Source organism: Haemaphysalis longicornis, unplaced genomic scaffold (assembly GCF_048455015.1).
Source record: "Haemaphysalis longicornis isolate Haplotype H1 unplaced genomic scaffold, Haemaphysalis longicornis Haplotype H1 scaffold_3, whole genome shotgun sequence".
Taxonomy (NCBI): Eukaryota; Metazoa; Arthropoda; class Arachnida; order Ixodida; family Ixodidae; genus Haemaphysalis; species Haemaphysalis longicornis.
Window position 1 is genome coordinate 87,440,644 of NW_027526335.1, and position 27,896 is coordinate 87,468,539.

General features: G+C 47.7%; 1 protein-coding gene across 9 annotated transcripts in view; it reads right to left on the reverse strand.

The window, feature by feature from the left end:
- The window catches only part of LOC144174784 (sodium-dependent dopamine transporter-like), a 126,514-nt gene that overhangs the window by 52,831 nt on the left and 45,787 nt on the right, over window positions 1-27,896 (reverse strand). The window contains exon 2 of one of the 9 annotated variants that reach the window (XM_077703665.1): window positions 26,905-27,097. The exons of 4 other annotated variants lie outside the window; for them this stretch is intronic. In XM_077703665.1, coding sequence (XP_077559791.1) covers window positions 26,905-26,985 — 81 coding nt within the window. In that variant the 5' untranslated portion in view covers window positions 26,986-27,097. Of the gene's footprint in view, window positions 1-2,582; window positions 2,782-26,411; window positions 26,526-26,904; window positions 27,098-27,169; window positions 27,480-27,896 lie in introns of those variants that run through there. 4 more of the 9 variants (XM_077703664.1, XM_077703666.1, XM_077703672.1 and 1 more) reach the window with 4 other exon arrangements.

Genomic DNA, 27,896 nt, shown 5'->3' on the forward strand with positions numbered 1-27,896 from the left:
TCACACTCTCGTCATTAATTACGCCATTACTCGCAACACACTCATCGGTGCACCCAATGCGTTCGCATTTCTGCACGATTCCCTTCGGGGAGGTGCGGGGGAATTTTTTTTTCTTTTCCGACGGGCTAAAAGTGTGGCTGCGGATTATATGCAGGGGCGGGTTAAACGCAGAAAATACGGTATTTTAGGAGAAAGCTCGGACTAGGTCTATTTGGACCACTACCATCTGATCATGAACAAAGATTACTCCTCCCTTCCTCTTTCTCTCTTGAGAGCACAAGTGATTAATGCTTGATTGGATCACCTCGCAATCCCGTCAGTTTAACACCGCAAAAAGCAGCTTTTTGACGACAACCTTCCTGGGGTACGCCTCTTTAGGGAAAGCAAAGGTATTTTACTTTCCACTTCCACCTCAAACACATTTTTTAGAGGCATCACGCCACGTGGTAGCCGTTATGCTCGATCGGCGGGCGCTTGGCAGTTTGTGCGTGATGCTTAGTTCAAGCTTGGGCATTAAGAGTGAAGACGGGCCTCAAGGCAAAGCACGTAGATAGTGCAGAGACATTAAACAAACACAGCTAGTGTACTAATATTCCGGGAAATCGCGCTAGAATAGAAAAAGGTGGTTGGGGGGAACACATCACACGCGAACGTATCGCCCAAAGTTGAAACATGCGAGTTAAGTAGCGGAAGTCACGACGGGCTCCGACGTATATCTTTAGCAGACGTTTCGTGTAGTATGGTGATAAATTGAAATACGAACAACGGCGTGCGTGGCTTTCAGTGCATGCCGCGCATCCTGGCGACGATCTGCGTATGCGCGGTGGGAACAAGTTACGAGAGTTCGTGACCAACCTTGATATGGAAAGACCATCCTATTTCCATCATCCGTTGGGCGCTCCGCACGAAATAAAAAATAAAGAAATATAGCTGCGTGCGCCGTTTTCACTCAGCGCAGCAACAAAGTTCGATAGCGCTTGCGTGAGCGGGCGCGGAACGCGGTGGGAATTGACAAACCAAGACGCTCACACGTCGAACTACGGGGTTTCCATATCAACGTTGGACACAAACTCTCGCAGCTTGTTCGCACTGCGCGTACGCGGCCCGTCGATAAGATGCGCGGCATGTACTGAAAGACACGCGCTCTGTTGTTCGTACTTCAATTTATCACGATAGTACAGCTGCACCTGTAGTTTCGTTCGCTCTAAACGTAACTAAAAAGAACACTTGTATGCGGAAAAATAGCCGTATAGAGCAAGCCGAACGTGGGAATAAAAGCCGGAAGGACAGACGCGTTCTGGGCACCACAAATACACTTTACATAAACATCTATCACTGCCTACAATGCCGAACTTAAGAATCAGATCCCTTAAACTAAGGCCTTCAATCTACATTGTAGTTTGTATTGGGGCCAGGAGGACAGCTTTCGAACAATAATAGCGGTACTGTGAAGTCTCATATTTGTGACTGACTGTCGGCGGACAAGTGAATGTTTCGTATCTAAATAAACAAATATCAAAAGTTGTTCACCTATTTTGATAATTGTGGGGTTTCGCGCGCTGGAGCTACCCCTGGGCTGTGAGGCGCGCCGTAGTGGAGGGCTGCGGATCAATTCTAACCACATGGGCATCTTTGACGCGAGCCGAAATCTCGACACACAGGTGTTTTCGCTTTTAGTCTTCACCAGAAAAGCAGCCACCATGGTCTGGATCGAACCTGCGTCCTCGGGCCGACTCAGCAGCACAACGCCATACTCGCTGAGCCACCACTGAGTCACCTATTCTATGACCCACCACGGTGGCTCAGTAGGCGAGGCGCTGAGCATGATGGCGAACTCTACGTCGCTGGCGCGATTCCCGTACAGAGCGGCCGTATTTTGGGCGGATGGTGAAGATGAAAATTTGCATGCCCCGCCCGCTAAAGAGCACCGGGTGTTCCAGAGTAATCCAGCCCTCGTCGGCCTTCTGGCATCGACCCTTCAGATGCCAAATTGAAAGCTGGGTTGTGCATGTACAGCATACTATCCTTGCAGGAAGAAGTGAACGCCACGGAGTGCCTTCGTAACTACGATTACGTAGCTTCTCACGTGCCCACGCGACAAATCGCTGACATATTTTAGGGGCGGGGCCCCTTAGAGGCTGGGGCTGTTGGCGTCTCCTGTCGTCGTCGTCGTAATCATCGCCCCTTGTTGTCACGGTACTAAAACAGCGGGAAACTCGTTTACGCCTCATGCTAAACATAGCACGTACTAAAGAAACACCGGGACACTCGTTTACACCTCGCGCTAGACAGCTTTGTGCTTCAAATACAAGGTGCTTTTACAGCAAAGCTGTATACCTCTGCCCTCCAACGGTTTCGTCTCCGTTGGCAAAAACGCCAGGGCGCCAAGAATACTTATACACTGCATGATTCGCCCCTTCCCAGGTTCCACGTAAGTGGAGATGGCCCGAGATTTTTTGCTCGGAATCACCTGCCTTTAAAGCTCAACTCACTCGTAGGTGAACCTCGAAATCCTCAACTCCCCACACCTCCCTCGGGCGTAACTTCTCGCGGTTTGAACGCGGTCACTGCAAGTACTACACCTTGTGAACGACTTCATGGTGCTGGACGAAAAGCAAGGAATCCTGCGGTGCGAACACAAGCTCCATTCCCGCCGGTGGACATAGGAGGGCCAGTAGTCGGCGTTGGGCGCCACCTTCGAGCTCGACGCGCCGTACTTCCGACCACGATCACAACGCACGACGTTTGCTCGCGCTCGGGTGGCCCACCTCTGGGCGATCGCGGCGAGCAGCGGGCGAGGGCCTCTATTAGCGCGCCGCTCGAAGCGAGAAAGGCGCTCAATGCCTCCACGAAGGGGAAAAGAAACGGCAAATTTCTTTCTTTTTCCTCTCTTCCTCTGTTTTTTTCTCACTTTCACTCCTCCCTTCCCCCGGTGGCCACGGCACAGTTAAGAAAGGGACTCCCGGGGGCGCTAGCGATGTCGCAACGTTAACCCTTTTCTGCCGTCATTTCGGTGTGGGGCAGTGGAAGAAGCCGGCGAACGGTTGCCGAGACCCGGAGGAGGGGAGGCGCTCTCGACAATGAACCGCCTGGCCTCGCGTCACGACCGCGCGAAGGCTAAACGCCGGTTGCACACAAGTGACCGAAGCGTCGTGATGCGCGCGTGCTGCCCCTTTGCCGGGCGTCGTAGCAGCCTGACGCCCTCCTCCCTGTTTGGCTTTAATCGCTCAAAACATTCCCGTGAGGCGCCACTTGGTGTCATAAACCAAGCAAAGCGTGAACGGCGTCCTGTTTTTTTTTTTTTTTTTTTTTTTTGCGGCTGATTCACTGTACTGAGTAGCATTGCCCAGCACTACACTGGCGACGACGAAAAAAATAGTGCCCCAATGGGAGGGCGTGCGAAAACGAAGAAGAAATTCCTTCCGTCGTTGTTATTCGTGTGCGGTGTTAACTCTTCTTGGCGAGATGAAGGATGATGCTCCTGCACTTTCGGGGTGGATAGACTCCCCGCTAACTGCGTGCGATGACGTGAGAGCGTAAGATTAATGACTTCAGACGGCGGACCTTGTCGCTAAGTCTAAAGAAATTCACCACCATGACGTCTATATGTAGATCGATCGTGACCAATCAGCTATGCGTTCTTGGCTGATAGTAGGCACGTTGCTTTTTCTGCATTCTTTTTTTTTCATGTAAAAATGGATGGTCGACCACAGTGAGGTGCTGGGAGTTTCAGTTTCGACAGAATTATTCCACAAATTATTTCAGGAACTTTTTTTTTTAATTGCGATAGTATGTTGGCATAAATACAATGCTACAAGTATATAGGTTAACTCCCGTTTCGAGAACAAACGCAAGGAGGGAGCGGTGGTGGGGTCCCCATATCCACCGATGGAGGTCAGGTGGTCTGCCAGGGTGGAGGCCTGTGCCTCGAAGGTGTCGTATTCTGGCCGCTTGCAATGAAGGGCACGTCCACAGCAAATGTTCTGTGTCGGCATCTTCGGCAGGAGCCGTGCAAAAGGGGCAGTTCTGTGCGAACGGGGCATGGTAGCGTGGTGGCCACTCCCGGGTAACAGCGGGAGAGAGGGCTACACCAACACGAAGTCTTCGCAGCAAGACGTCCTCCCAGCGAGCGAGTCGGCTAGGGAGGTCCGTTCCACACGGTGGAATTAGAGCTCGTTTGGCGCGACGAAGATCTTCTTTGCGTCACTTCTTGATGTAAAGTGCCTCAAGGTATGTGCTCGTTAGCGCTGTGATGTTTACATTTTTCTTTTTCTTGGTTTGGTGTTATGCCCTTTCTTTGCACCGTTTTCTTTGTGTCTTGATTTCAAGTTTGCCTTAACGACTTCCTTTTCAAATTTCGTTTCTGCCCAAACTTTGCTAGCAGCATTAGCTTGTATCTAATTTTCAACATTTTTTGTTTGCATTCTCGCTCTTGTACCCCAAATGTTCAACATCCACCCAGCATTAACCCCATCCGGCGTAGCAAGCCCTGCCGCCAGCAGGGCTGACCTCACTAGTTCACATTAAAGAACCCCCCCCCCCCTCTCTCTCTCCCTATCTTCCTCCCCCCCTCTCTGTCTCTCTCAATATAAATGCACACTTGCAAAAAATGTGAACTTTGTGCAAGAAATCCCCGCCTTTTTATCGGCAGTAGAAGCCAAATGTGAAACAAATTGCTGCCTTGTTTCACAAAACCGAATAATCGTTCCCATCCCATAAATGACATATCGCTAGCGAGCGGAAACGGGACGACATCATCGATGTGGCGCGATCCCGCGTGCTATATTTTTTTGCAAGTCGCCACTACTTAACATTGATCATATTCAAAAATGTAAGGTGTAGCGGCATACGGCATACCGTGGAACGGTGGTGAAATGGCATATCGCCCTTATGGTAGAATATTTTCGAGAGTATGATTTTGTGCCACAATCCACGTACCTCAAGAAACACACAACGACGTTTCGGGAGTGAAGCGGCTTTCTTGTTCACTTTTTCTGTTTAGTCTGTAACGTGAAGTTATACTCTTCTGAACGGAAATACACGAAAACCACTAACCAATGTGCGCGCTGCATAGTCGGAAAATTGTCAATTTTCAGAACGAAATACTATTGTATCGTCGCAAGACTGATTATTCCACTATCAATGATTGATTCGTAATTAGACGCATGCTTGCTCGCTCGCTCGTTAGGCCGTTCGTTCGTTCGTTCGTTCGTTCACTCACTCACTCACTTACTCACTCACTCACTGATGCGCATATACAGTGTGTGTGCGTGCACGTGTGTGTGCGTGTGCGTGTGCGCGCGTGTGTGTCTGTGCGTCCGTGCGCGCGCGCGCGTGTGTGAGCGTGTGTGCGTCCGTGTGCGCGCGCGCGTGTGAGCGTGTGTGTGTGCGTGTGCGCGCGTGTGTGTGCGTGTGCGCGCATGTGTGTGCGTGTGTGTGCGTGTGTGAGCGTGTGTGTGCATGTGTGTGCGTGTGTGGTACGTGCGTGTGCGCGTGCGCGCGTGTGTGTCTGCGTGCGTGCGTGTGCGCGTATGTGTGCGCGTGTGCGCGCGCGCGAGTGCACCAGCGTGTGAGAGGGAAGGTGAGCGTAGGCGGGAGTGCATGCGTGTCGCTGTGTGTGTGTTTCTTACATGGCTTTTAGTGCATGCATACACTCAACTATGAGTGGTACGTGAAATTCTCACTCAGCAATTTCCTTTGCCGAGACGACGTTCAGACGCAAGTGCGCACGCAATTCTCAGACACACGACATTCTTTGCTCCTCCACCCTTACCGTGATTAAAGACTGCTCGTTTCCGCCGTTACACTTAAGTCTGATTTATCCGTCCACGTGGCTCATTGTTGTACGAAGCATCTCTAATCACTTCGACATTTTCACGTATGTCGTATCAAGCTCTCGCCGTTTCCTACACTGTAATCAGGATTGCCTGCTGCAGTACCCCTTAGGCGCAACCGTTGTTACTCGTTACGTTCAGTTCTGTAATATACGATTGTTTTTCCGGATAATCAACCCTAGACAATACCTCTGAGAGATTTTATCTACCTATACTCGTGTCTCAACAAACACCTGCGGATACCTGCTCTGTAGTGGCGTAGTAACTCTGCCTTGCAGTGCAGGTGCATATGCGAGGTCCCGGTTTCGCTTCCCGAAAGCAGGGACTGCAGGTTTTATGATGAACTTCAGAGATAAAGAACTTCCGGCTGTGAGAATTTTCAGTGCGCGTTGAAGAACCCGCAGGGGAGCCGGCAATTCTTTAGCCTTTGTTATACGGCTTACAGGTAAGGTGTGGCGCCGGCAGATTAAACCAAGAATTTTGTTTTTAAATGACTCCGGAAATTCGGCTTTCTCCTTCGCTATTCATTCCTTGTTATTTGGCGCGAACTATTATGTACCACAAAAAGAAAAAAAAGCGATAACAGTTGACTGCAGTTGCGCATTAAGGCTATTTCGCCCTCATAGGCTTTGCAGTTTCTTCGAGTACGAGATAGATAAAAGTTCACAAGTACATGTCCTTGCAGGATCAGACTTGAAGTTTCTCAACTGCACGTTTTGTCAAGCCACTGAGGCTTGGAAAGAGCTCACTGATATATCCGGGAATCTGTACATTGCGGCTTCGACGGCTCCGGACTACGCGGCTCGCCCATAAGCTGTAATATCCGGAGTCGCATCAAGGGAATCTGACAGTTCTCGTTTCCCTCTGCAGGAGGTGAATTGATAAGCACGTGCAAAGCAAATTACTTCTGTGTAGAATAGCCAAATCTTATCTAGCCAACTGAGAAGTCGGCTGATCCGCGCCGAGCCACCGTCCACCCATTAGTGGCACAAGGATGTCCTACGAGAAGCTTACCGGCTGCAATACAGGTTAGTGGGCACTGCGCGCCTACTACACCTTTAAGCAGAATAACCACAAAGCAATATATATATATATATATATATATATATATATATATATATATATATATATATATATATATATATATATATATATATATATATATATATATATATATATATATATATATATATTACGGGCGGGTCAAAACCCAACTTAATTATCAGGGCTCCAGTACGACATTTCGTCAATGGACCTCGGCATTACTAGCATGGTTCCTGAAGCTTTTATTAATTCTAGGCACATCATACCCCACAAGAGTGTGTTGAGTAATTGGGTAGGAGATCTGTTTTTCTTGACACACGAACACGGATAACATTTCCATGCTCGCCATATACAGCATCACTGTAAAGTCGCGGGTTTAGAGATGGAGCGTGCTGGTGATAAAAGAATTCGACAAGTTAAGTATTGAAGCCTCTAGATTCGCGGAAGGGGTCACTACTACTACAACCAGGAACAAAAACAAAGGATATTTCTGGTGCTCGCTTAACTTTCGTCGCAACACCGAGACAGTGGGGTCTTCGTAAAGAGGAGGTGCTAAGTCTCATTGGTGAAGTAATCAGCCGTTAATTTTACTTCAACATTTACGCCACGAGGCTTTCCTTCCAAGTACACCATAGCGTTCTACGGCCGGTATATCGTAACCAGTAAAGCAGAAATATGAGCAACGATAGAAACGACTAATGGAATCGTACTTATAGCGAACCTTAACACAGGGCGAAGAAGGAAAAGACGAAACACACGCTTTGTTTTGTGTTTTCCATTTTCGTCCTGTGTTAAGGTTCGCGAGAAGTACGAATCCATTAGTTAGTAACCAACTCGTCCAACTCTCCGCTTTATTTTATAGAAACGAGAAGTGCCAGCGTTAGTGGTACGTATATGAGACTGCAAGAGGACTTGGGAATTCTTGTAAAGCCTCCATGACTTTTAATCTTCAACTCAAAATGAACCTTCAGTTCCGCAGAGAAGAAATAATAACGGGTTTACAGCCTTGAGCGTCCCATCTTGCGAAAAACCGTCGTCAGTGACCGGTACCGCTAATGGCCGCCTCTGTAAAAAGTAAATAAAAAAAATATCTGGCCACCTCCACTAAAGCGAAACCTGGGTAGGGGCGAAGCATGCAGTGCACAAGTTTTTGCCAACGGAGATGAAACCGTAGGGGGGTAGAGGTATACAGCTTTGCTGTAAATGTCTGAAGCAAAACAGCGCGAAAAAACGAAGGACGAGGGAGGACACACACACGAGCGCTGTGTGTGCGTTCTTTTTAGTAAATGTCTCTTGTCTTTGAAGCACGAAGCTCCCTAACGCCATGCGTAAACGAGTGTCCCTGTGTTTTTTTAGTACGCGTTACGAAGCGCTCCAACGCGAGGCGTAAACGAGTGTCTCGGTGTCTTTTTAGTGCTCTTTGCGTTCAAGCGCGAGGCGTAAACGAGTTTCTCGGTGTTTTAGTACCGTGACTACATGATACGACGATTACGACGGCGAGGACGACAGGAGACGCCAACTGCCCCAATTCCTAAGGGGCTTCTCCTCTAAAAACACGTTTGAGTTCGTATGTGAATTGAGCCAAGATCTCCAGAGCAAGAGCCGAGTGTGGTGCCACCACACTACTTCAGCATTTTTGTTTATTACATGGAAGCAAGTATACTTAAGTGACCTCAAACAGGACGGATTCTTCCTATTGTCGCTTCGAAAGCGCAACCAGCAACAAAGCAGACGCGGAGCTACAGAACCAAACTACAACAAAAGTCAAACTATCGGATCAGAGCCAGGTACTGACAGGTACCTATCGAACCATGTGGACCAGTTCAGTTCGTTCTCTGAATGTTCATATACGCTTCGCACTTAGACCATCTGCTCTTGAAATAGACTTCCCGTTGAGCGCGCTGGCTCAGCGTAGCGCTGCTCTCCATGCAGGTGCTGTTCAAGTCAATAAAAAAGAAGAGGTGAGTTGGAAGTCGTGGAACAAGAGTTGGCCTGGAGTGTGCGGCGCTAGCGTCTTATTTTGTGACAGTGAACGTGATGGCACGGGAGTAAAACAGGTACAGCCCCACCACGAAAAACTTTGATTCTCGGGAAGCTGTAGAGTAAAGTTTCTCCAGTCTGCTTGTCGACTTAACTGGCGCCAACAGACAAACGATCGAAAGCGAAAAAAAGCGCACACACAATGTGGCAGTAGAGAAGTCTTCCATAACCATCGCCAAGCTTTCACGTTCAAAGCACTTAAGCAGACCTAGTAAATACGTAATTTTTTGAAGACTAACTGTACCGTTCTCATATGGCTAAAACAGTGGCCCATTCTTTGAGAATACGGTAATATGTGACAGCACTTGGGAACATGGTACGCCGTACCTCCTGCAGTTAACACTTTGGTGTCACCTGTCTACGTTTAGAATGCCATTACATAGCGTCATAACGTTCTGCGGCTGGTACATTGTAAGCAGTAAAGCGCAAATCTGAGTGAGGATAGGAGCGAGAAAGCGAGAAATGCCCCCATTGTGGTACACTGGCTCAAACGAAGCGTATTCAGTACCTTCGGGTAATTGTTTAATTGTTTTCCCGGCGCTAAAGTACGGTCGTTGCCTGGCATCTCGAGATGCTGCCCGTTTACATCTCCGTGCTTCCAGCCTGCTGTCTTCGACCAGATACATTTTAGTGAACCTCAGTACTCCAGTTGCAACCCCAGGGAACGCCTGGTAGTGTTCGTTTGACCTTGAAGCAAGTGCCTTCTGCGCGCAAGGTCAAGCAAGCGCACGTACTGTTCTCCGCGCAGACAGAAGCGCCACCGGTAGAACCAAATCGCGGTGACGATGGCGTCTGCAGTGAAAGCGTCTACCCGTACGTCCCTTCCAAGGTGAGGGATGCGAAAAGGAAGCAAAACTCTTCCTTAGAGACGACGAGAATCCACGCTCGAGAGAATAAAATTTGCTCATACATTTCGCCCAAGTGCAGCGTCACCTCTATGTTGTGTGCTGAAAAGCGTCGCTGGTCATTCATCTTCCAGGCTACTTTTTTTTTCTCCGAAAGCGTACACCCTGCAGGACGCAGGCCTTCCCCAGAGATTGCCAACCACTCCTGTCGCGGGCTTTCCGCCTCCATCCTGCGCCCCCGAATTTTCATATTTACCCCTAAATCGGGCCCTTGATATTCCCTTTCCGAAAGCGCTAGGAACAGACAAAGCCTGGTACGAATCATGCTCCAGTCACCTGCTTCCTTCACGAAGGCAGCTGCGTATGGGGAGGCTGTACGTTACGAGAGTTCTTGCTGCCAAGGGCCGAACGCTCCCGTCGTGGACTGGCCAAGCGATATCATCACCACGGTCACATGACCAACTCCAGGTTAATCTAGCAATTATAATCTCAAGGAGGGAGAGAAAAAAAACTGACTTGAAACACGAAAACCACATGAAATAGGCCCAAGAAAACCGGACACGATCAACTAGCCCGATTATTTGTTATGTTGGAACTTTGCATGGATACCCTTTTATTTTTGACTCTAGACGACGCACCCAATCCGGAACACGGCAGTGCGTCCAAGTTTATCCGCTTGGGCAAATAAAAGCGGCCTTGAACCTTTCTATCGTCGGCACTTCCCCATTGTATTATAGAGACGTGGCGTTGACATCAGCTGTGTAAATGTGTTGGCTTCGGGCAAGCTAAGCGCTATCTCGATTCCGTAAAAAGGTCAATGATAAGAAAAATGCTGGTACGACCCAAAGGGAGTAGCCAGTTCATTACCATGGTAGAAGCGGTTATCTGCTCTAGTTATTTAAGCGAGGAGTAGTTGCCCACGGGTACATGTATTTTTCGTGTCCGAGACGAATGGGGGTCCACGCGTCTTCCAAGTGCGAGGCCGTCTACCGCAAGCAACCGTTCGTGTGTGAATATTACGGGGTCACCACAACCCTATCTGTTTCTCTTACCATACAGCTACGGTCTAAAACAAGCACTCTAGGAATACGATACAGCTAACTGTGGGGTATCAAATGACATGTGGCAACCGGTTCTCATAGAAAATTCCCGAAATGTCCAGAACGCGCAGAGTTTCCATTTTTCGTATTGTGAAGACGTTATCCAGCAGTCTATAGATTGCAAAGTTATGGTATAGGCATACCAGGCCGCCCAAGGGGCTAGTTAGGGTTCAATTTTCGGTCTGTTACTTCTTGCGGGCTGCTAGCACAGCACTGGCAAGGCCACTGGATGGTAGAGAGCCCTTTCATCCAGTGTACATGACACTGGTACGTCGGCCAGTCTTCGGACAACCGCAGAATCCCGGGGCTCGCATTTCCCTTAGCATCTGTCTTGTTCCTGCGGTTGGTGCGGTGTTTTCTGAGGATGCTCTGAAGAAGGATTTGCCCCGCTCGTGTTTTGGCAGAACATTTTCTCGGTTGACATCGTAGACGCACTTTTACTGACAACTACTGTCCCCTCCTTGTTACAACGGAATGTGTAAGGCAGTGTAAGTCACGCAGTAAGGCACTGTAAGGCACTGTAAATCATTGACTTCTTCATTCCTGTAACTGGTTACTTTCGAGATTTCATGTGGTGCTTGGAATGATGTGTTCACTCAAAAATTTGATTTTTTACTGTTACGTACTGCAAAGACGTTCTTTTTTTTTTCAATCTTACTCATAATCCCCAACCTACATACGAGCAGTGGGTGGCACGGCTGACCAGCTCCGACTCTCCTCCCAGTGTAGCCTGGTGGAGAGGGCCTGGGTGGCCAGCACAGGCCAGGGTATCCCGGATTAGAGGAAACCCCCCACCAGGCGGGTGCCCAAACATCAGCACCTAAGGCTCGCCTAAATAAAGTTTATTCCTCCTCCTTCAAATTGGCTTTTTCTGAAAAAAAAAAATATTTATTTGGCTTGTAGCCCTATTTGTTTATTTTGTTTTGGCTTCAAAGCTGCCATAGCCTATTTTGAACAGGTCTTGTTCTCCACATTCTTATCTCTCTTTTTTCGCGTAGCACGGAAAAGGGGGGAAACACATATTTGGAATTGGAATTGTGGGGTACCTTCGATTTTCCAGAATTTGCGTATCATGTGAAATACACTGAGCTGCCTGATAGACGAGCAACTGCTGTGTCCAAATTACCCACTCACATAAAGTAACAAGCATGCGGTTCAGAAATGAGTCGTTGCCCCTTACATGTGTGTTGTGCACTGCGGGTTTCGAGACCCGGAAATCAAGCGATACATAAACGGTCGGTGCTGTCCGAGGGTCGCTTTGCGTTAAGGCTAAAAGTTGGACTAGTTGGCGTTGAAGTGAATCCATCTTACCAGTGAAAAGAAGATACAAACGAAGAAAAATGAAGACAGGGCGATCGCTGGCGATCGTACTCGGTGCATCTTTCTTCATCCGTGTCTCCTTTTCGCTGGTAAGATGTATTCCAGACGTTTTACGTGCCTGCCAACTGTGGCGGGTTCTTTTGCGCTGTGGTGAAACCGGCGTAGGGCTATGTGGCCTATCTATCCTAAGGCGCATGCGACCGGAAGGTCTGTCCTGCATGTCGGAGGAAGTTTTCTTCGTGGGCGAAGAGTTTTGGAGACAGCGAGCAAGTTCTTTCGTTTCCAAACAGGAAGGGTGAGTGTCCTTTATACTGAAACCGTTGTGGCATGGCCGAATCTTTGTCACATTGTACGCAACGGTATATGGGGTTGTAAGAATAAAAGGACGTCGACTAAACGGCAGTAAAACATATACTTGACGTTTCCGTGTCCAAAACGGTCGCCTTGTCATACATGTGTCACTTCCAATATCTCGCTACCTTCCTAGGCCCTTCGTTTTGTTTACAAACATTTATTTATGTTGTTTCAGGGCAAAAGCCACTACAGGGTCATATGATCCTATTCATTCCTTGGATGCATATGCGTGGGCGTAAATTTCGCTCTTAATGACAGATTTTAACCCTACAACTGGGAGAAAACGGTTACATTTTGGTGCCTCCCTGTAGGCGAGAAACCCACTCTTTAAAGCACACGCGCACGCATGGACCAAGATGAAGGAGGGTCACCCATCTGAAGGACTCCTGGAAATTCTTTCCTGCTCCTCAACTTCCTGGCCGAGAGAAGACACTGTAGGGGCGGGGTGTAGGCGAGGTGGAACGAAAGTCTGTACAGTGAAGCTGGCTATGGCTATGGCTAGGATCCAGCAGATTATCTGCGGCAGCAAAACGATGTAGACAGGAATCGCACGCGAGCTTAGCGCCGCCTTGAGGCGCCCACTCAAATCCCCGGGACCGTAAAATTGTGCCATCCACTTTCAGCGTGCGCAAAAAAAGAAGTCTCTAAAAAATAAGAACACGTTCTAGGGCCTTCATGATTTGAAATAAAACGGCTTACATTGCCCCTGAAAAAAATGTTTCACGGCAATGCTTTTGTGTTTAGAGGTGAAACCAACTTAAAAAAAGAATCAATGCAAGCTTGGTTTTTGTAAGCTGGCTTTCACCCATTGCCTGTCGCACGGCGAAGCATGGCCATCTATGGAAAGAGAATGATTACAAAAAAAAAAAAAAAAAACGGTTCTAAATGTTGTGTTACCGGAACTTTCCGACGAACAATTATGTGACAATTAGCCGCGAAGGCTACCCTAACGCCGAGTTCCGTTCACAATTTCCATAATTAATTCCCAGTGAAGTTGTAAATGTTATAGGACTACTGTCTGCTGTAAATACACCTACGACCATCTACGGAGGGAGTATGGTTACAGCAAACGTCTGGAAGTGTTGTTTTGCTGGAACTATAAAAAAAAAATACGGAAATTAGCCGGTAAGACGACTCTAACTTTACGCACCACAACTTCGCTGGAAGGGTACTGAATTTTTATTGTCCAGAAAGGAAAATTATTTTACGGTTCGGGAGGAATGTTCACCGCCATGTTAGCAAAAATAGTGCTAATGTTTTCGTTCGCAGGGATACTGTCTGACAGTAGCGAAATGCGCAAATTCTCTGAGATTGGAAACAGAACGATTTGATTGTTGATGGCAGCAAGTTTTTGAAAAAAAAAAAAGTCAGGAACAAAGATAGCAAGAAAAGAAAGAAAGCCACCACAATAAAGTTTGTATGGTCTTGAAAATATACTAACACTCAAAACTGGCATGAGTGCAACGGAACCACGCGAAAGTTGATTCCACCTTAGACGTAATAATGGGTGAAAAAACCGACTACTACGCGTGGTTTGCGGCAGTGGTAAGATATGCGGAAGTGAATAAAGCCTGTATCCTTTTCAATTACCTTTCCAATACCTTTATTGGAATCATAAATTTTGTTTTCTGCTCAATGGGGAAAAAATAAAAAGCCAATATTCGCCATATTTATGTAGCTTTTCTGACACAATTCTACTATAAGTTACTATGAATGCGCGATACAGTGAGTAATTTTTCCAATAGGCACGTTAGATCTCAAAGCGTGACGTCAGGTCTAACCCTTTATGTTTATACTTAACCTTCGGTAACATCCAAGTTGAGACTTACGACACACCAAGAAACGTCATACTCGTTGTACGCCAGCCTACGGGTACGGGATGACGACGTTATTAGGCGTCAAAGCATGACGACAGCCCTAAAACGCCGGGCCATTGGCTACTCTCGTCGTGAACCCCCTACATTCGCTGCGCATCAAGCGTCGCGCAAGGAAACTATAAACTGGAAAATACGGAAGGTTTCACCATCCGCGTAATCGGATACACTAAAACGAACACGTGACACGCGCACAAGAGCGGGATAACCTCATATCGTCTATACTCTGATAATGCCGGACTTGAGCTCACCTCTCAGCGGGGATTCCTCTTATCAGGACAATATAAAAGCGTTCTCAGGAAACCACAAAACAAGAATGCTCTACGGGGAACCGATAGCTCAATCGGCACGAGTGCCCGGGCTTCCAGTCGACGCGGCAGCGGTCAGTTAACAAAGGAACGCACTGATCCATATTGTCCGTTCTACGCCACCGCTATCGCTCGATAACGTGCACGCGAGAGCCGGCGGCCAAGGGCGCCAGTTTTTTGAGATAATGCACGATTTCATTTTAGGCTAACGGTGCGTCAACACAAACACAGCAGCGGGAACCTGAACGGCGCCCCCCAATACGTCATATGCGCGCATTATCGGGGTCAAACGTCCGTAATACTTGTTTTAGGCTACTGAATCGCGTTTCTCTGCTGGCTAATGGTGCTAATAGTTGTCTGTACTCCGAGGGATACATCCAAATAGAAGCATCACCTTCCAACGTGTAGTGGATTACCTTGAGTGGAAGGCGGTAGAGAAATTAACGCTTCAGCTGTAGACACGAGACGCAGACTATCTGTCACGATAGTACAACACTCGTATATTACTTGCTAACCAGAGATAACAGTCAGTACCTTCCCTCACTCGAGAGAAGAGGCCGAAATGAAGTGGTGCGTTGCCCGTACTGTAAGTTCTGGTAGTTATTTATGCTCGCTTAAGGCTTTATTTACACAGTCGTCATTGTTGTAGCAGAGTGCTCCGACGGTCACTATGCTGCTCGCAAAATAGCGGACCCCCAGAAATTGGTTTAGGGGGGGCGAATTTTTATTTTTGACGGGGGGGGGGGGGGGGGGGGGGCGAAGGGGGCCTGTGAAACTTTATGGAAATTTGCTATACCTACGGGTTATGAATTACACGACGTGACTGTGGCGACACGCACTGACACAAATAGCCCAGAAAGGTATGGTTTATGACAACAGCTCAATCTCTTCCAAATGTTTGACCGCAATGACCTACGAGCATACGGTAACGACGTAGCGCTCACCTATAATGGCGACAAGGTTCACCTCGTTGTCGCGCCCAAACGACACCGAGGCTTTGAAGGGTATCTATTTGTCGCAGGAAGCACACCAACTCCCAGACGCCCAAATCACGGCCCTATTGTGATAGTGAAGACGGATTACTGGAGCTACGAGAGGAACAGGCAGGACAAACACTAGACAAACGCTGTATTTCTTGTCATGCGTCGCGCTTTCTAGCATTCCTAGTGTCTTCCATCCATTACCACGTGACCAATTAGCCCAGCCCTACGACTTAGATGTCGTGCTGTGATCCTGAAGCCTGTGGTCCCAACAAAAACTGCTACTCAATCCAACGCACTATCGCAGAAAAACAATCTATAGAATAATACAACAGACACGATGCTGCAGCTGCGGCCGAATTGCCGACTCAATTTCATGCCTATTGACACATTAGGCGCTAATGCATCCAGCACCTCTTGCAAATATCAAACATCGGGGATATTCCCGTACATATTTTATGAACCGCGCGCTGCGAACTCTGCTCTTGGAGTCATCAGGAGTGCCACTACGCGTCTCTGAAGCTGAAATTCATGACATCGTGCGGCAGAGAGCACCAGTAAGACCGACACGACGCATGGGGATGTCAGAGGTTATACGGACTGACCCGAGCCCTGGTTATGTTATCCCGGGCTACACTAAATACCACCTGTACGACTACGCGGGAAAAACCCGCCGCGGTGGCTCGGCTCAGTGGCTGAGGCGTCATGCTTCTGAGCTCAAGGACGCGAATTCGGTTCTCCGCCGGGGCGGCCGATTTTCTGATGGAGGCGAAAAACAAAAACGCCCGTGTGTTAGAGATTTCGGCGCAAGTTAAAGAACCCCAAGTGGGCAAAATTAAATGCCCTCCACCACGGCCGGCGTGCCTCATCGCCTGTGCAGCGTCGGCGTGTCAAACCCCACAATCAATCAATCAATCAATCAATCAATCAATCAATCAATCAATCAATCAATCAATCAATCAATCAATCAACACCGGCGCACTGCATCCGATGTCAGCTTTTTCGTCGCATTGCTGGAACTTCCGCAAGTCACACTGTCCGTGCTGCCGAGGAGACCGTAAGCTAGCGCTTTGTACGTAATATTATAAACGCTGAATAACTGTGGCATGATAAGAAAATAGTATTTACAGGTACAAGAGACAGAACGAAGTAGATTATAAGGCTGCGAAGGCTACCGGCGTCATATCCTGCGTAAGCAAGAAATGACGCACAAAATGACCGACGGCGCAAAGAGAATAAAAGCAACGTGACTGCATCAAAAAGGAAATGAATAAATTTGAGTAGGATGGCTCTAGCTGACTGACTAAATGGAACCTAGCCAATGCATTGTGGCCGTCTATATTTGTTGGAGACAAGCAGAAGTAGAGCGAGCAGGTAACTACGTTCCCGCTTAATGTGCTTTACATGGCAAAGCAAACGAGGGTATGTTCACAGAACAGGGAGGATTTTAGAGAAGCAAAGGTCTAGCTTTGCCTGTAGTGCCAGAAAAAGCGTAGTGGCGGCGTCGTGAACTACCCAGTACGCCCGCTTGATGGCGCTGTAAACACGGCTTTGTAAACATGGCGGATGCTTTTTGCACAGGCCGCTTGAGCTCCTTAATAACATGGCTGCCCCTCGCACGGCGGCCGCCGGCTCGCTGCTCCACGGCCGGACTCGACTCTCCTCCTCCCGCGCGCGAAAGGGGCGTCGAGTCCGGCCGTGGCTGCTCCTGCTGGCTCCTGGCTGGCACGCTGGTCGCGTGTTTACTTGCGCCGCGCTAGTGAAGTGATGTTACGCCAGGTGACCAGATGGCCTCGACTGGCACAGACCACAGTGAGCAGCAAGTGAGAACAAATCGTTTATTGACATCCGCAAGTTTACAGAGGCCAGGACATCATTTCATTTCGATCGCTGCAATTGTACGTCGCTTTCGTGACAACATTTTTTTTTTTGCCATAACAACTCGTTCACTTGCACTAAGATTTCGAACGAAGGGCACAAATGAAGTATTGACGGCGACAACGGTTTCCTTTGCACCGTCTTTCTAGCGGAGTGCATAACACTCACCTTCTGTTTGAAGAATCGAATATTCTGGCCTCGACAGCTGCCTTCCGATGCGGAATTTCCCACATTTGTCATTCCACAAGCACTCAATTCTCGTGTTTTGCCAGTCCTCTCAACAACTGATGGACGCAAAAGCACATAACAGCAATAACAGTCACGAAACCGGTGCTCCGCGCACATTGAAACGGTCGGCCGTTGCAGCGGTTTCAATTTGAATTGGCGGCTTTGTGGTTGCGAATTCAGAAACAAGGTGGTGCACCAGTCGGCTGTTCGTAAAAAGTTGCGTACATTTTTGCTCAACGGATGTTTGATGCGGAACTTGTTAATAGTATTTTTAAATAACACATTGTAAGCGAACTGTGTGGGCTCTTTGAGTCACGGAATGAATGTTTTGTATTCTATACCAAAAGTAACATTTTGCCTGCGCCGTCTGGTGGGCTTGATGGTCGAAAACAGCGCTTTAGGTTGGTCAAGGTTGGTCACGTGGGGCGTCGATTTTTACGCCGCCTATAGGGAAGACAGGGAACGTCCAAGCTTGCGAGCCCTGGTATGTTCGGGGCTAATGATAAGAGCGCCGTCATGCGGCATCCGCTGAAACCTGAGGTCGTACGGCGTTGTCCCAACAGATGGCGCGAGCAGGGCAAACTGTTCCCCGACCTCCGTCGCCTAGAGCGGTGGCGCTAGTATTGAGGCACCCGAGTGAACGCGAGTGTAAGTTGGAATTAGTCTAAGGTTGTTTGACATGTTGGCTACGTAATGACCTGGATGTAAGCTTAAAGAGGGCGATCGGCCGATAATCGCACAGTGACGAAGAGAAGAAAACCACAAAAAGGGAAAAGGGTACGATAACAATCAAAAGCGTTCGGCAATCGGACATTAATGCTTTCATATTCACCGTGATCCTAAAGTAGGCGTAAGTGTCCTCGTAATTTTCTGCGAAAAAAGGCAACGCTTGTCGTCTACACCTGTACTTGAGGCATTCGAAGTACTGGTTCTCTTTCAGTACTGATGCATTTTCAGAATTGTTTCTGTACGGCCGCTTATGTCTGAGTTGGTATATTCCCGTGTAGTGATTGTCGCTCAGACGTATTATCGCAAAACCGAGCTTCTAGAAGTCGGCTTTCCTATTATACACGCTGGCGTTGCTGGAACGACATTTTGCAGAAGAAATACAAGAAGTCTGATATTGAAGTGTGACGGCCAAGGTCCATCAAACACCTCCAAAAGGCCTGTGTATCATTGCAAAGCGCTATACATTGAGCCCTTTAAGGCAGGCCTCACTACCATACAGGGATGCTTTGCTGATGCGACAGTTTTTTATGGGGATGTAGGAAGTCTGTTATGAAAGTTCGATCACCCAAGGGCCTTTTATTTATTAAGCATGTATCCTTACAAAGCGATATAAAAGCCTTTTCAAAGTCGGCTTTCCTGCGGTACACAAATGCATTGCTCGAGTACATTTTCAGTGGCAATATAAAGGGTTTTGCAGGGTGTCGAACCGGAATTTTTTCGGGTTCGGTTCGGGTTCGGGTTCAAGCCTTTCGGGTTCGGTTCGGGTTCAGTTCCAGAGCACCATTTCGTTCCGGTTCGAACCGGTTCAAACGGGTTCAAACGGGTTCGAAGAAAAAAAGCAGGCGTGTTTTTTTCTGTTAATTTTTTTGTGCTCGTTTTTCGTTTCCTTATCAATTCGGCATAAAAACAAAGTCATAATGAATGTTTCTTTGTCCAGATATTTTGTCTTCGCCAAACTAATGCGACCCTGCAACCCTTTTTTCAACTTTTTTCTAAATCTTGAGTGCTTGCAGAAAGTAGTCAACCAACACATTAGATTATGGCGTCGCAATGTGCCTCAGCCAAAAATTACTGCTCTCTCCTCGTCACAATAACATAAAAACTTGCTCAAAATATTTTTCTCTCCTCCCAGTCTTCGCGTTCTTCGACCGCTGAATGACGTCATTACAGCGGTGTAACGGCTTTTTGCCGGCTTTCCTTAAGTTGCAGAATAAAACGCATTTGATTGCCACTTAAAAAAAAGCCACAAAAGCGAAGCAGAAACGGAAGGTGTATCCGCAGCGACGAGCAAATCACACACTGGTGCTCTGTGCTCGCAATAGCTATAGTTTTCGCAGTCCTTCCAGATGCGAAGAAGAGTGAAAGCGTTTATCGAAAGTGTTGATTTATTTATTTACTGGTTTTTATTTATTTATTTATTTATTTATTTATTTATTTATTTATTTATTTATTTATTTATTTATTTATTTATTTATTTATTTTTGGGTTTAACGCGCGCGCCCACGCCACGCCGACGACGAGGCGCGCCATAGTGGAGGGCTCCGGAATAATTTTGACCACCTGGGGATCTTTACGTGCGCCGAAATTTCGGACACACGAATGTTTTCCCTTTTCGCTTCCCTCAGAAAAGTGGCCACCGCGGCCGGGAATCTAAATCACGTCTGTGTGCTCAGCAGCGCAACGCCTTAGCCACTGAGCCACCGCGGCGAGTTTATCTAAAGTGTTGAAGAGCTCCTTTAACTGTACCTGCAAAATGTTTTCTATGGTAGTGTGACGAGTATGTGGCGCCGGCTGCCAAGCGTGGCAGGTGGCATTTAGAGAAATTTCCTTCTGCTCATCTTTTATCTGCTAACAGAGCTGCCAGAAAGAAAGAATGGATACAAAGACTCATTGGGCGGCGTGTATAGGACGGCATTGGATAGGGAACCACCGGAGATAGGAACTTGCTAATGGCCCTTCAGCGACTGGTGACAGCAATTGGGCTCTAGGAAAGATGATAGCCAAGTGAAGTCACAAGCAGCGGTAATGATCACTTGTAGAGAGAGAGAGAGAGAGAGAGAGAGAGAAAATGAAGTTTAATTCAATCGAGGCAAAGTTTTAGAGAGGCGACCTCATTTGAGGGGGCTGAATCGACAGCCGTTTCCATCAAGAGCAACTGATCTTCCAGGCCGGAGCATGCCATGGCTGTCTCTCAATTCTCTATGGAAACGTGGAGGTTGGATGGATCTACGGCACACTTGTCGCAGCCGCCTACTATGTGTATGATGTTCCCAGGCTCTCCACAGAAGCAACGAAATGGAGAGAGTTGTGTCCCGCCAAAGAGGTGAAGTCTGGTGTGTGGGAAGGTGTATGCCCACAGAGTGCGGAGTAATCTTTCCTGGTTAATCGGTAGCGATTTGTGCGGGGAGGAATACGTTCTATGGAAGAGGCCATAGTGCTGAGTAACTTCCTGGTCTGTGACTGCAGGATGCATGCACTCGGGCCGGGCTTCATCAGCGCTGGCTAAGCGAGTCATATCTCGAGCAACGAGGTTGGTGACCTTGTTTGCCAGCGATGGCAGTATCAGCTGGTGCCCACACAATCGTGACTGGTCTCGTTGATGGTCTCTGATTGATCATCGGAAGTGTTGTAACATGCAATCGACCATGGGGAAAGGTGGGCCACTCCTGCTAAGAGTCTGTTATGAGAGTTTTGGCGCCGCTTTGGCTAAGCGCACGTGCTATCGCCGCTTCCTCAGCTTAGAGGGGGCTGTGTTCGGGGGTTGAGATGCTACACGTGTGGGAGGGTCCAGAACAGTAACACAAAGAGAAGGTATTGAAGAATGCTATCGGGCGTCTTTGCATCAAACCAGTTGACTAAATTTAATAACTAATTGCTCGTCCCTCCCTTTTTTTCTTGCAGTTCAGTTTCTTTCCAACTGTCTCCCCTCATATATACACACGTTTTGAAAACCCTTTGATGAATATAAAATATGCATTAGGCAATTAGTTATTAAATTTAGTCCGAGATGTCAATGTTAATATAGCAACAACATAATAGCGCAATACGGGCATAAAGAAAGACCTTTTATAGCATTCAGGTGGTCGTCACATAACTTTGCGGCTTTTTTGTGCGTGACAAAATTTTCTGATTGGTCGAGAAGGAGAACGCTGCAAAATTTCCAAATGCCAAGGACCCCAAAGGTATCATGTTTGGTCTGACCGTCGAATCCGCCTTAACTGACCCGCTAATTCCTTTAATCCAAATTAATCAACACACCAGTTCCACTAATTCACATTAGCTCATTCACTCACCTAACTAATTCACCCCAGTATACCCGCTAACCCGCACTAATCGACTTCAATCCATCCACCTCTGAAGTTTAAGGTTGAGCAGATTCAAGATAACATGAAAATGCTATCAAATATACTTTAAAAGTGGAGATTAGGATTCCCCAATTTTTTATATCTGATGTTCTCTTAGAGCAGTAACCAAAGGACACAACGGCACTGTATACAAGAAAAAGTGACGTTACTTTTGAGACCTGCGAGTGTTGGTGAACTGCCCATTCAAACTAGAATAAGTGGAAGATATGAATTTATTGTAGATGGTGTCCCTGAAGGCCTTCACAAGCGGACAGGTATGCATGCGAATTAACAGCACATTGAAAATTTTACACGATTTTAAACCCCATGTAGATAGAAACCATGAAGAATATTCCATGATATGTTGCCTCGTAATATGCGTTATAACTTAAGTTATGCTAAATGTAAAAGATAATTGGGAGAGATGGGCAGTACCTAACGCAAAATGATAGTATAAATGGACAACTTTACATTAAATCGAGGGCAATAATTAGAAGAGAACATGATGGGCCTTGAGAACTGCAGACTACGCAAAATATTTCATGGTTCTGTCTGGCGAGTGGCAAAATATCTTCAGACGCAAGGTAGGGTACCGAAATGGAAAACTAGAAATTACATTTTTGAGGCCCCGGAACCGGTTCGGAACGGTTCCTTCGATTCGTTCCGGTTCGGGTTCAGTTCCAAAATGGCGGAAAAAATACGGTTCCGGTTCAGTTCCGGTTCGGGCAAAAATTCGGGTTCAGTTCCGGTTTTCGGTTCGGTTCCGGTTCCGGTTCGACACCCTGGGGTTTTGTACTGCCATAGTATCAAGTCCCCTGTTTTTTTTTTCTTACACCCTATATATTCCTAAGGAGCACTGTACACCCAGTCCCTTTAAAGCCCCATTCAGTACTTTATGCAAGTGCATTGCTGGAGAGATATTATTCCAGGGATTATATAAAGGTCATTACAAGATATGTGTGGTCAAAGGCCTTATTTTAAGTACCTCCATAAAATCCCATGTGTACCTATGAAACGCTGTACGGCGAGGCTTCTTAAAGTCGGCTTCACTACTGTACACAAGACGTTACTGGGAAGACATTTGAGGGGAATATAAGCGACCTCAAGTGAAAATATGAAGTGCAAAGGGAAGAGGCCCTGGGGCCTTCTAATAACAGCCTTTTCGTATGCAGCGAAAGTGTGACCCATCAAGCGTTACAGATGGACAGGCTGATTTCTTAATGTTGGGTCCGCGTGTAAATGTTTAGGAAGTTAAAAACAAGCGTTGTATTTGCGACGGAAAACAAGACGAGGGAGCTGCCATTATTTGACACAAAAGGAATCGAAGAACCAACGAAGCGAAAATTAGCGCCACTTACAAATGCCTTCATAACACCGCAAATGCACGCGTTATTTTCGACGGGGAGAACCATGTGCGACAGACACACACGAATGCTGTCCGGCTGACAAGGAAATCCAGGAAATCCGACTGACAAGGAAATACAGGAACCGTGCCAGCACGGTGCAATTGTGTACGAGAAATCATTGAAGACGTTTAACAACACTACTGTGACTTAACACTTAGGCGAACTGGATCTGGAGAATTAAAAAAAAAACGCGCAAAACCACCCTTTTTTATAAACAAAATAGAGAACTATTATAGCCCCCACCATGTGGCGATAAAAAAAATTGACATTGCTCGCTGACCAAATGCGCAAGACGTGCAAACACCCTTTTTTATAAACAAAATATAAAACTATATATCAGTGCCGCCACCACCATGTGGCGATAAAAAATTGTAATTTTTCACTGACAAAATAAAGGAACATGTAATTTTACCATCATTTTATCTCCGTCTGATTGGGTGTTTCTGGACTGAAGAGGTGGGGAACGACTCGCTTCACACCAGCCGGAGCGAGCGATTGGAATTTTCCCCCTCTCGAAGCCGGAATTGTTAGTGACCGCTCAACCACGGCCATGTGGCCGCCGCTCACACGCTTCGATACTTCCCGTTCGTGAGGCGGGCGTGAATCGGTCGTTAACTGCTTACGAGAAGCCATTAGGTTAGTTCTCCAACTTCCAATCGCAGCTGTCATTGTCGTTGGCCGATACCACTGATTGGGTATTGACTCATGACACACAAGGGCGAATCATAACAGGCAGTGACGGCCATTCCGCTCCTAACTAACGTCATCGATGGGAAGACAAAAAAAAATCACACCTCTCTAATGAACAGCTGGCGTTAGTGAGCGGGCGAATCGGCCGTAAGCTGCTTCCCAGGCCATTAACTATTTCTTCGAACAGGTACGCGCGGATTATGGAGCGGTTTTTTGCAGACGGACGACGATAAGGTTACGAGAGATTCAGCGAAGTGACAGCAATCATCAACAGCAGTATCATCATCATTTTGGCTGGGTCCACCGCTGGACGAAAGCCTCTCCCAAAGATGTCCAGCCACGTCTATCGAGTGGTAGCTGAGTTCATTCTTCCCACCCGAAAGTGACCCCGCATGTGTCCACTTGCATCTTGCATCGAAGATGCAAGTGACAGCAATAACTACGCAGCAGTAAGTGACAGCAATAACCAAGCTTTAATAATGAGAGCTTGTATCAGTGCAATGTTTTACCTTGCGGTGCAGCCGAACATATGGCGGATTACGCAGAAAAATGCAATCTAGGTTGCCCGAAACTTCGCATTTAAAGTCATAATCGTCTATGCAGTCTATACAGCATTCACTGCCTATACAGTATTCACTCTAGAGACAGTCTGCTTGAGGTCAGAATTAAAGGAAAAAAATCAAATGAAAGAAAATTCTCGAATTCAAAACGAAGTTTGAAACAGAAACTCCATGCAACCTGGACCATGCCCTTTACATGCATGGAGCACGCTGTGTACCATGTAACTTGGACCACGCCATATACCATGCCCTTTGATATACCATGCTTATATACCATGCACGTTGATAGTAATTGGTCCAGTTCATCCAGCTTCATAGTTATCTACCATCTACTTTGATTAATTATTGGTTGAATCACTTTAGTTGTAACTGTTAGCGTCGTTTAGGCGTTTTTTAGTCTGCAATCCGAATCTGCTTATTATGGGGAGATATGCGGTCTGCATTTGTTTCGCTGAACTCTAAATCCACGCGTCGCACTTACGAACAAACAGAAAAAAAAAAGCAATCCGAAAATCTTCGCGCGGTTCCGATCTGTCGGTTGAATTCAGAAAAGAGCCACGTCGAAATGAGGGCTCATAAAGCGGTCATTGCTTCGACAGAACTATTTGATACGCTACGCTCGGCCGGGGTTGTACCCCGCGGGGACATGTATTGTGTTCCTATCAGCGCCACGACAGACGGGGTCTGCGTGTCAGCTAGAAAACGCTTCTTCAGTGTTCCTAAAGGGCACGTCAGCCTCCCCTCTCCGAGCTAGCGAGCTCCGGTATAGGCTTTCCCAGTAGGAAACAACCTGCCAGAAACAAGCTTGTTCAGCAACTACATTATATCAACTTCATCTCCGCTAGTAGCCTGCGGGATACAGAGTACGAACACTGTACTGCCACGTTTGCACTAACCTGCGTCAGTTCTGTCCGCATATCTTTCGGGCAGAACGGCACGGAAGAATAAAGGCAAGTTAGCTTACACAACTTACGAATATAAACTTTCGTATCACGCAGAGAAAAATGTAGAGGACGGACCACGATAATAGAGCATGAATGGTTGGAAGATAATGACTCGAATTACGGGTTCCCCACGGCTGATCAAACAGCCAGACGGATTGCCGGCCTTGGTGCAACCGCGTTATTATAAAGGAGCGATGGTTGTGCTGACTGCGAAGTAGTTGATGGGTACGGTGTTAATGGCGGAGTCGACGATTACGACCACACTTGACATAGCTTGCGAATTGGACTGTCACAATTCCTTTGCATCATTATTTATGTATGTACGTACATCTCCGGCCGGCCGAGGACGTCCCGACTTGTGACCCTGACATCTCTCAACTCACGCTGTTTACAACGAAATAGCTGAAAATGGGTGTTTTGGCCTCTTGTATGAACGCTAATAAAAGCGTTTTCCGCAATGCTGTAGCGGGTTTTTTTCGATTAATTTCTGGCAGAGTGAAAGTTGCTTAAACATTTAAAAAATGACATATCTCTGGATCTCCGAACGTTATCAGCAAACGGTGCGAGCTGAGCATAAATATTTTCTTTTCCGAGGCAAAAGTTCGTAAGGTATGTTCCCCACTTATTGCGAAAACATGCCTACTTGGAAGCATGCTGAAAGGATGATACGACGCAGTTTAGGGCAGTTAAGCACGACTTATTATAAAATGTGTTCTTGCGAACGAGCCTGGGTTGCAACTAAATTCGTTTTTAGCCGACTCAGCTGTGGTACGACCACTTGAACTGCTAAACACGATTTTCACTGTTTGCTGCAAATGGATTTCCGCGGGCAAAACAACCGATCTTATGTTCCGCTTTACCGCCGCCTCTAACGTTTCGAAACGACGTATCTCCACAACAGCAATACAAAAAGTTGCAAAACTTTCCACTTACATCGGTTCTTCACGGTGGTCCGCAGCAAGGACACGACTAACTACGATCAGCCTATTAAGACCCGTCTGCACCGTCCGCTATAGCAAACATCCGCAATTAGCATTCCCTAGTCCGCGCACAAAGCGAAAAACAATTCCACGTGGGTCCGGTTCTGCGCAATAAAAGCACATCGTTCTTTGGCGATCGTTCATTCCGTTTGCGTCACCTGGCTACGGTTCAATCTCGTGTGAACTTCCGTCTTATTCTATCTTTCAGCCAGTTTCGTACGCGGGTAAAGAGCAGAAAACCAAGGCGCAAGCTATAGCAACTGCGACGCGTCCACGAACGTCTCATCCTTGAAGAACAAGCTCCACAAGTACGACGCTGTTGTTTTGAGCTACGCTGCTTTAAATGCGCCAGTGGGCCTCATTGTGTCAGGCAACATTGGAAAAGGGCGAGTTAGGAAGAACCGTGTTAGATGACCGACATTCCCAGCGGCAACATGCGTACTTACCTCAATGGTGTAGCTCTCATTGGAGAGGTACATGGGCCGGTACCTCCGGTTCGAAAAACCGGGTGTCAGAAGATCGGGCATTCTGAGGCGGCTCAGGGCTCAAACCCCCCTCGACGTCAGGCCAGTCAGTGCCACACAAGCCGCACCCCTTCTTCCATAGGACTCCTCGACACAGTCGCATCCAGCGCGCCACCTAAACGCCGGGTCGGTGCCGAGGCCGGAGGGAGAAAAGAACGGGCGGACAAAAAGGTAAGGTGTCACTCACCCCGAGGTTCCTGATGACGGCCGTGCTAAAGCGCCTGGCCGCCTGGAACATGGGATTCGACGTCGTCGTGACGGCGGTGCTGAAACGTCGCGCCGCCTGAAACATGGCTGCTTTTTTGTCTGGCGCGGATGTGGTAGCGAGTTCACGACAACTACACCACTGGGCTCACTCAGACGATGGCACCCGAGATGCAGCTCACAACCGCGCGGGAGTCCCTCGGGGACGCGAGCTCAAGAGCGCGGATGCGCTTGTGCCTGGACGTGTGCGTGCGTGCGTGTGCGTGGACGAGTGAACTAAGTTTCCTCTCGTTAAAGTGGCGTCCCCCCTCCCCCCTCCTCTTTCGTCGGCGAGGGAAGCACGGCGGGTCGCTTTAGGTGCGGCGGTCCAAAAGACGCCGCCACGCGGCGGCGAGGGAGAACTTATGACGTGCATTAGATTTCTTTTGCTCTTATTTCGCGTTTGTTTTATTGTTTTCTCGTTGGCGCGAAGGGGCGTAGATAGTGACGGGGGGATACTTTCAGCCGGGAGTCGATAGCAGAGCGAAGGTGTCAATCGGCCTGCCCCCGATAACGGGAGAATGCACTCGCCCCTATACTCGCTATTGTTGTCGGCGTTAGGCTTGGTAGCGGCGGCGGAAGCGAGCGTAGTAGGAAGGTAAACTGAGAAGCGTAGTATTCTATAGTCCAGCCTTGCAAGACGAATAAGGAACTCAACAGCACGCTTCAAT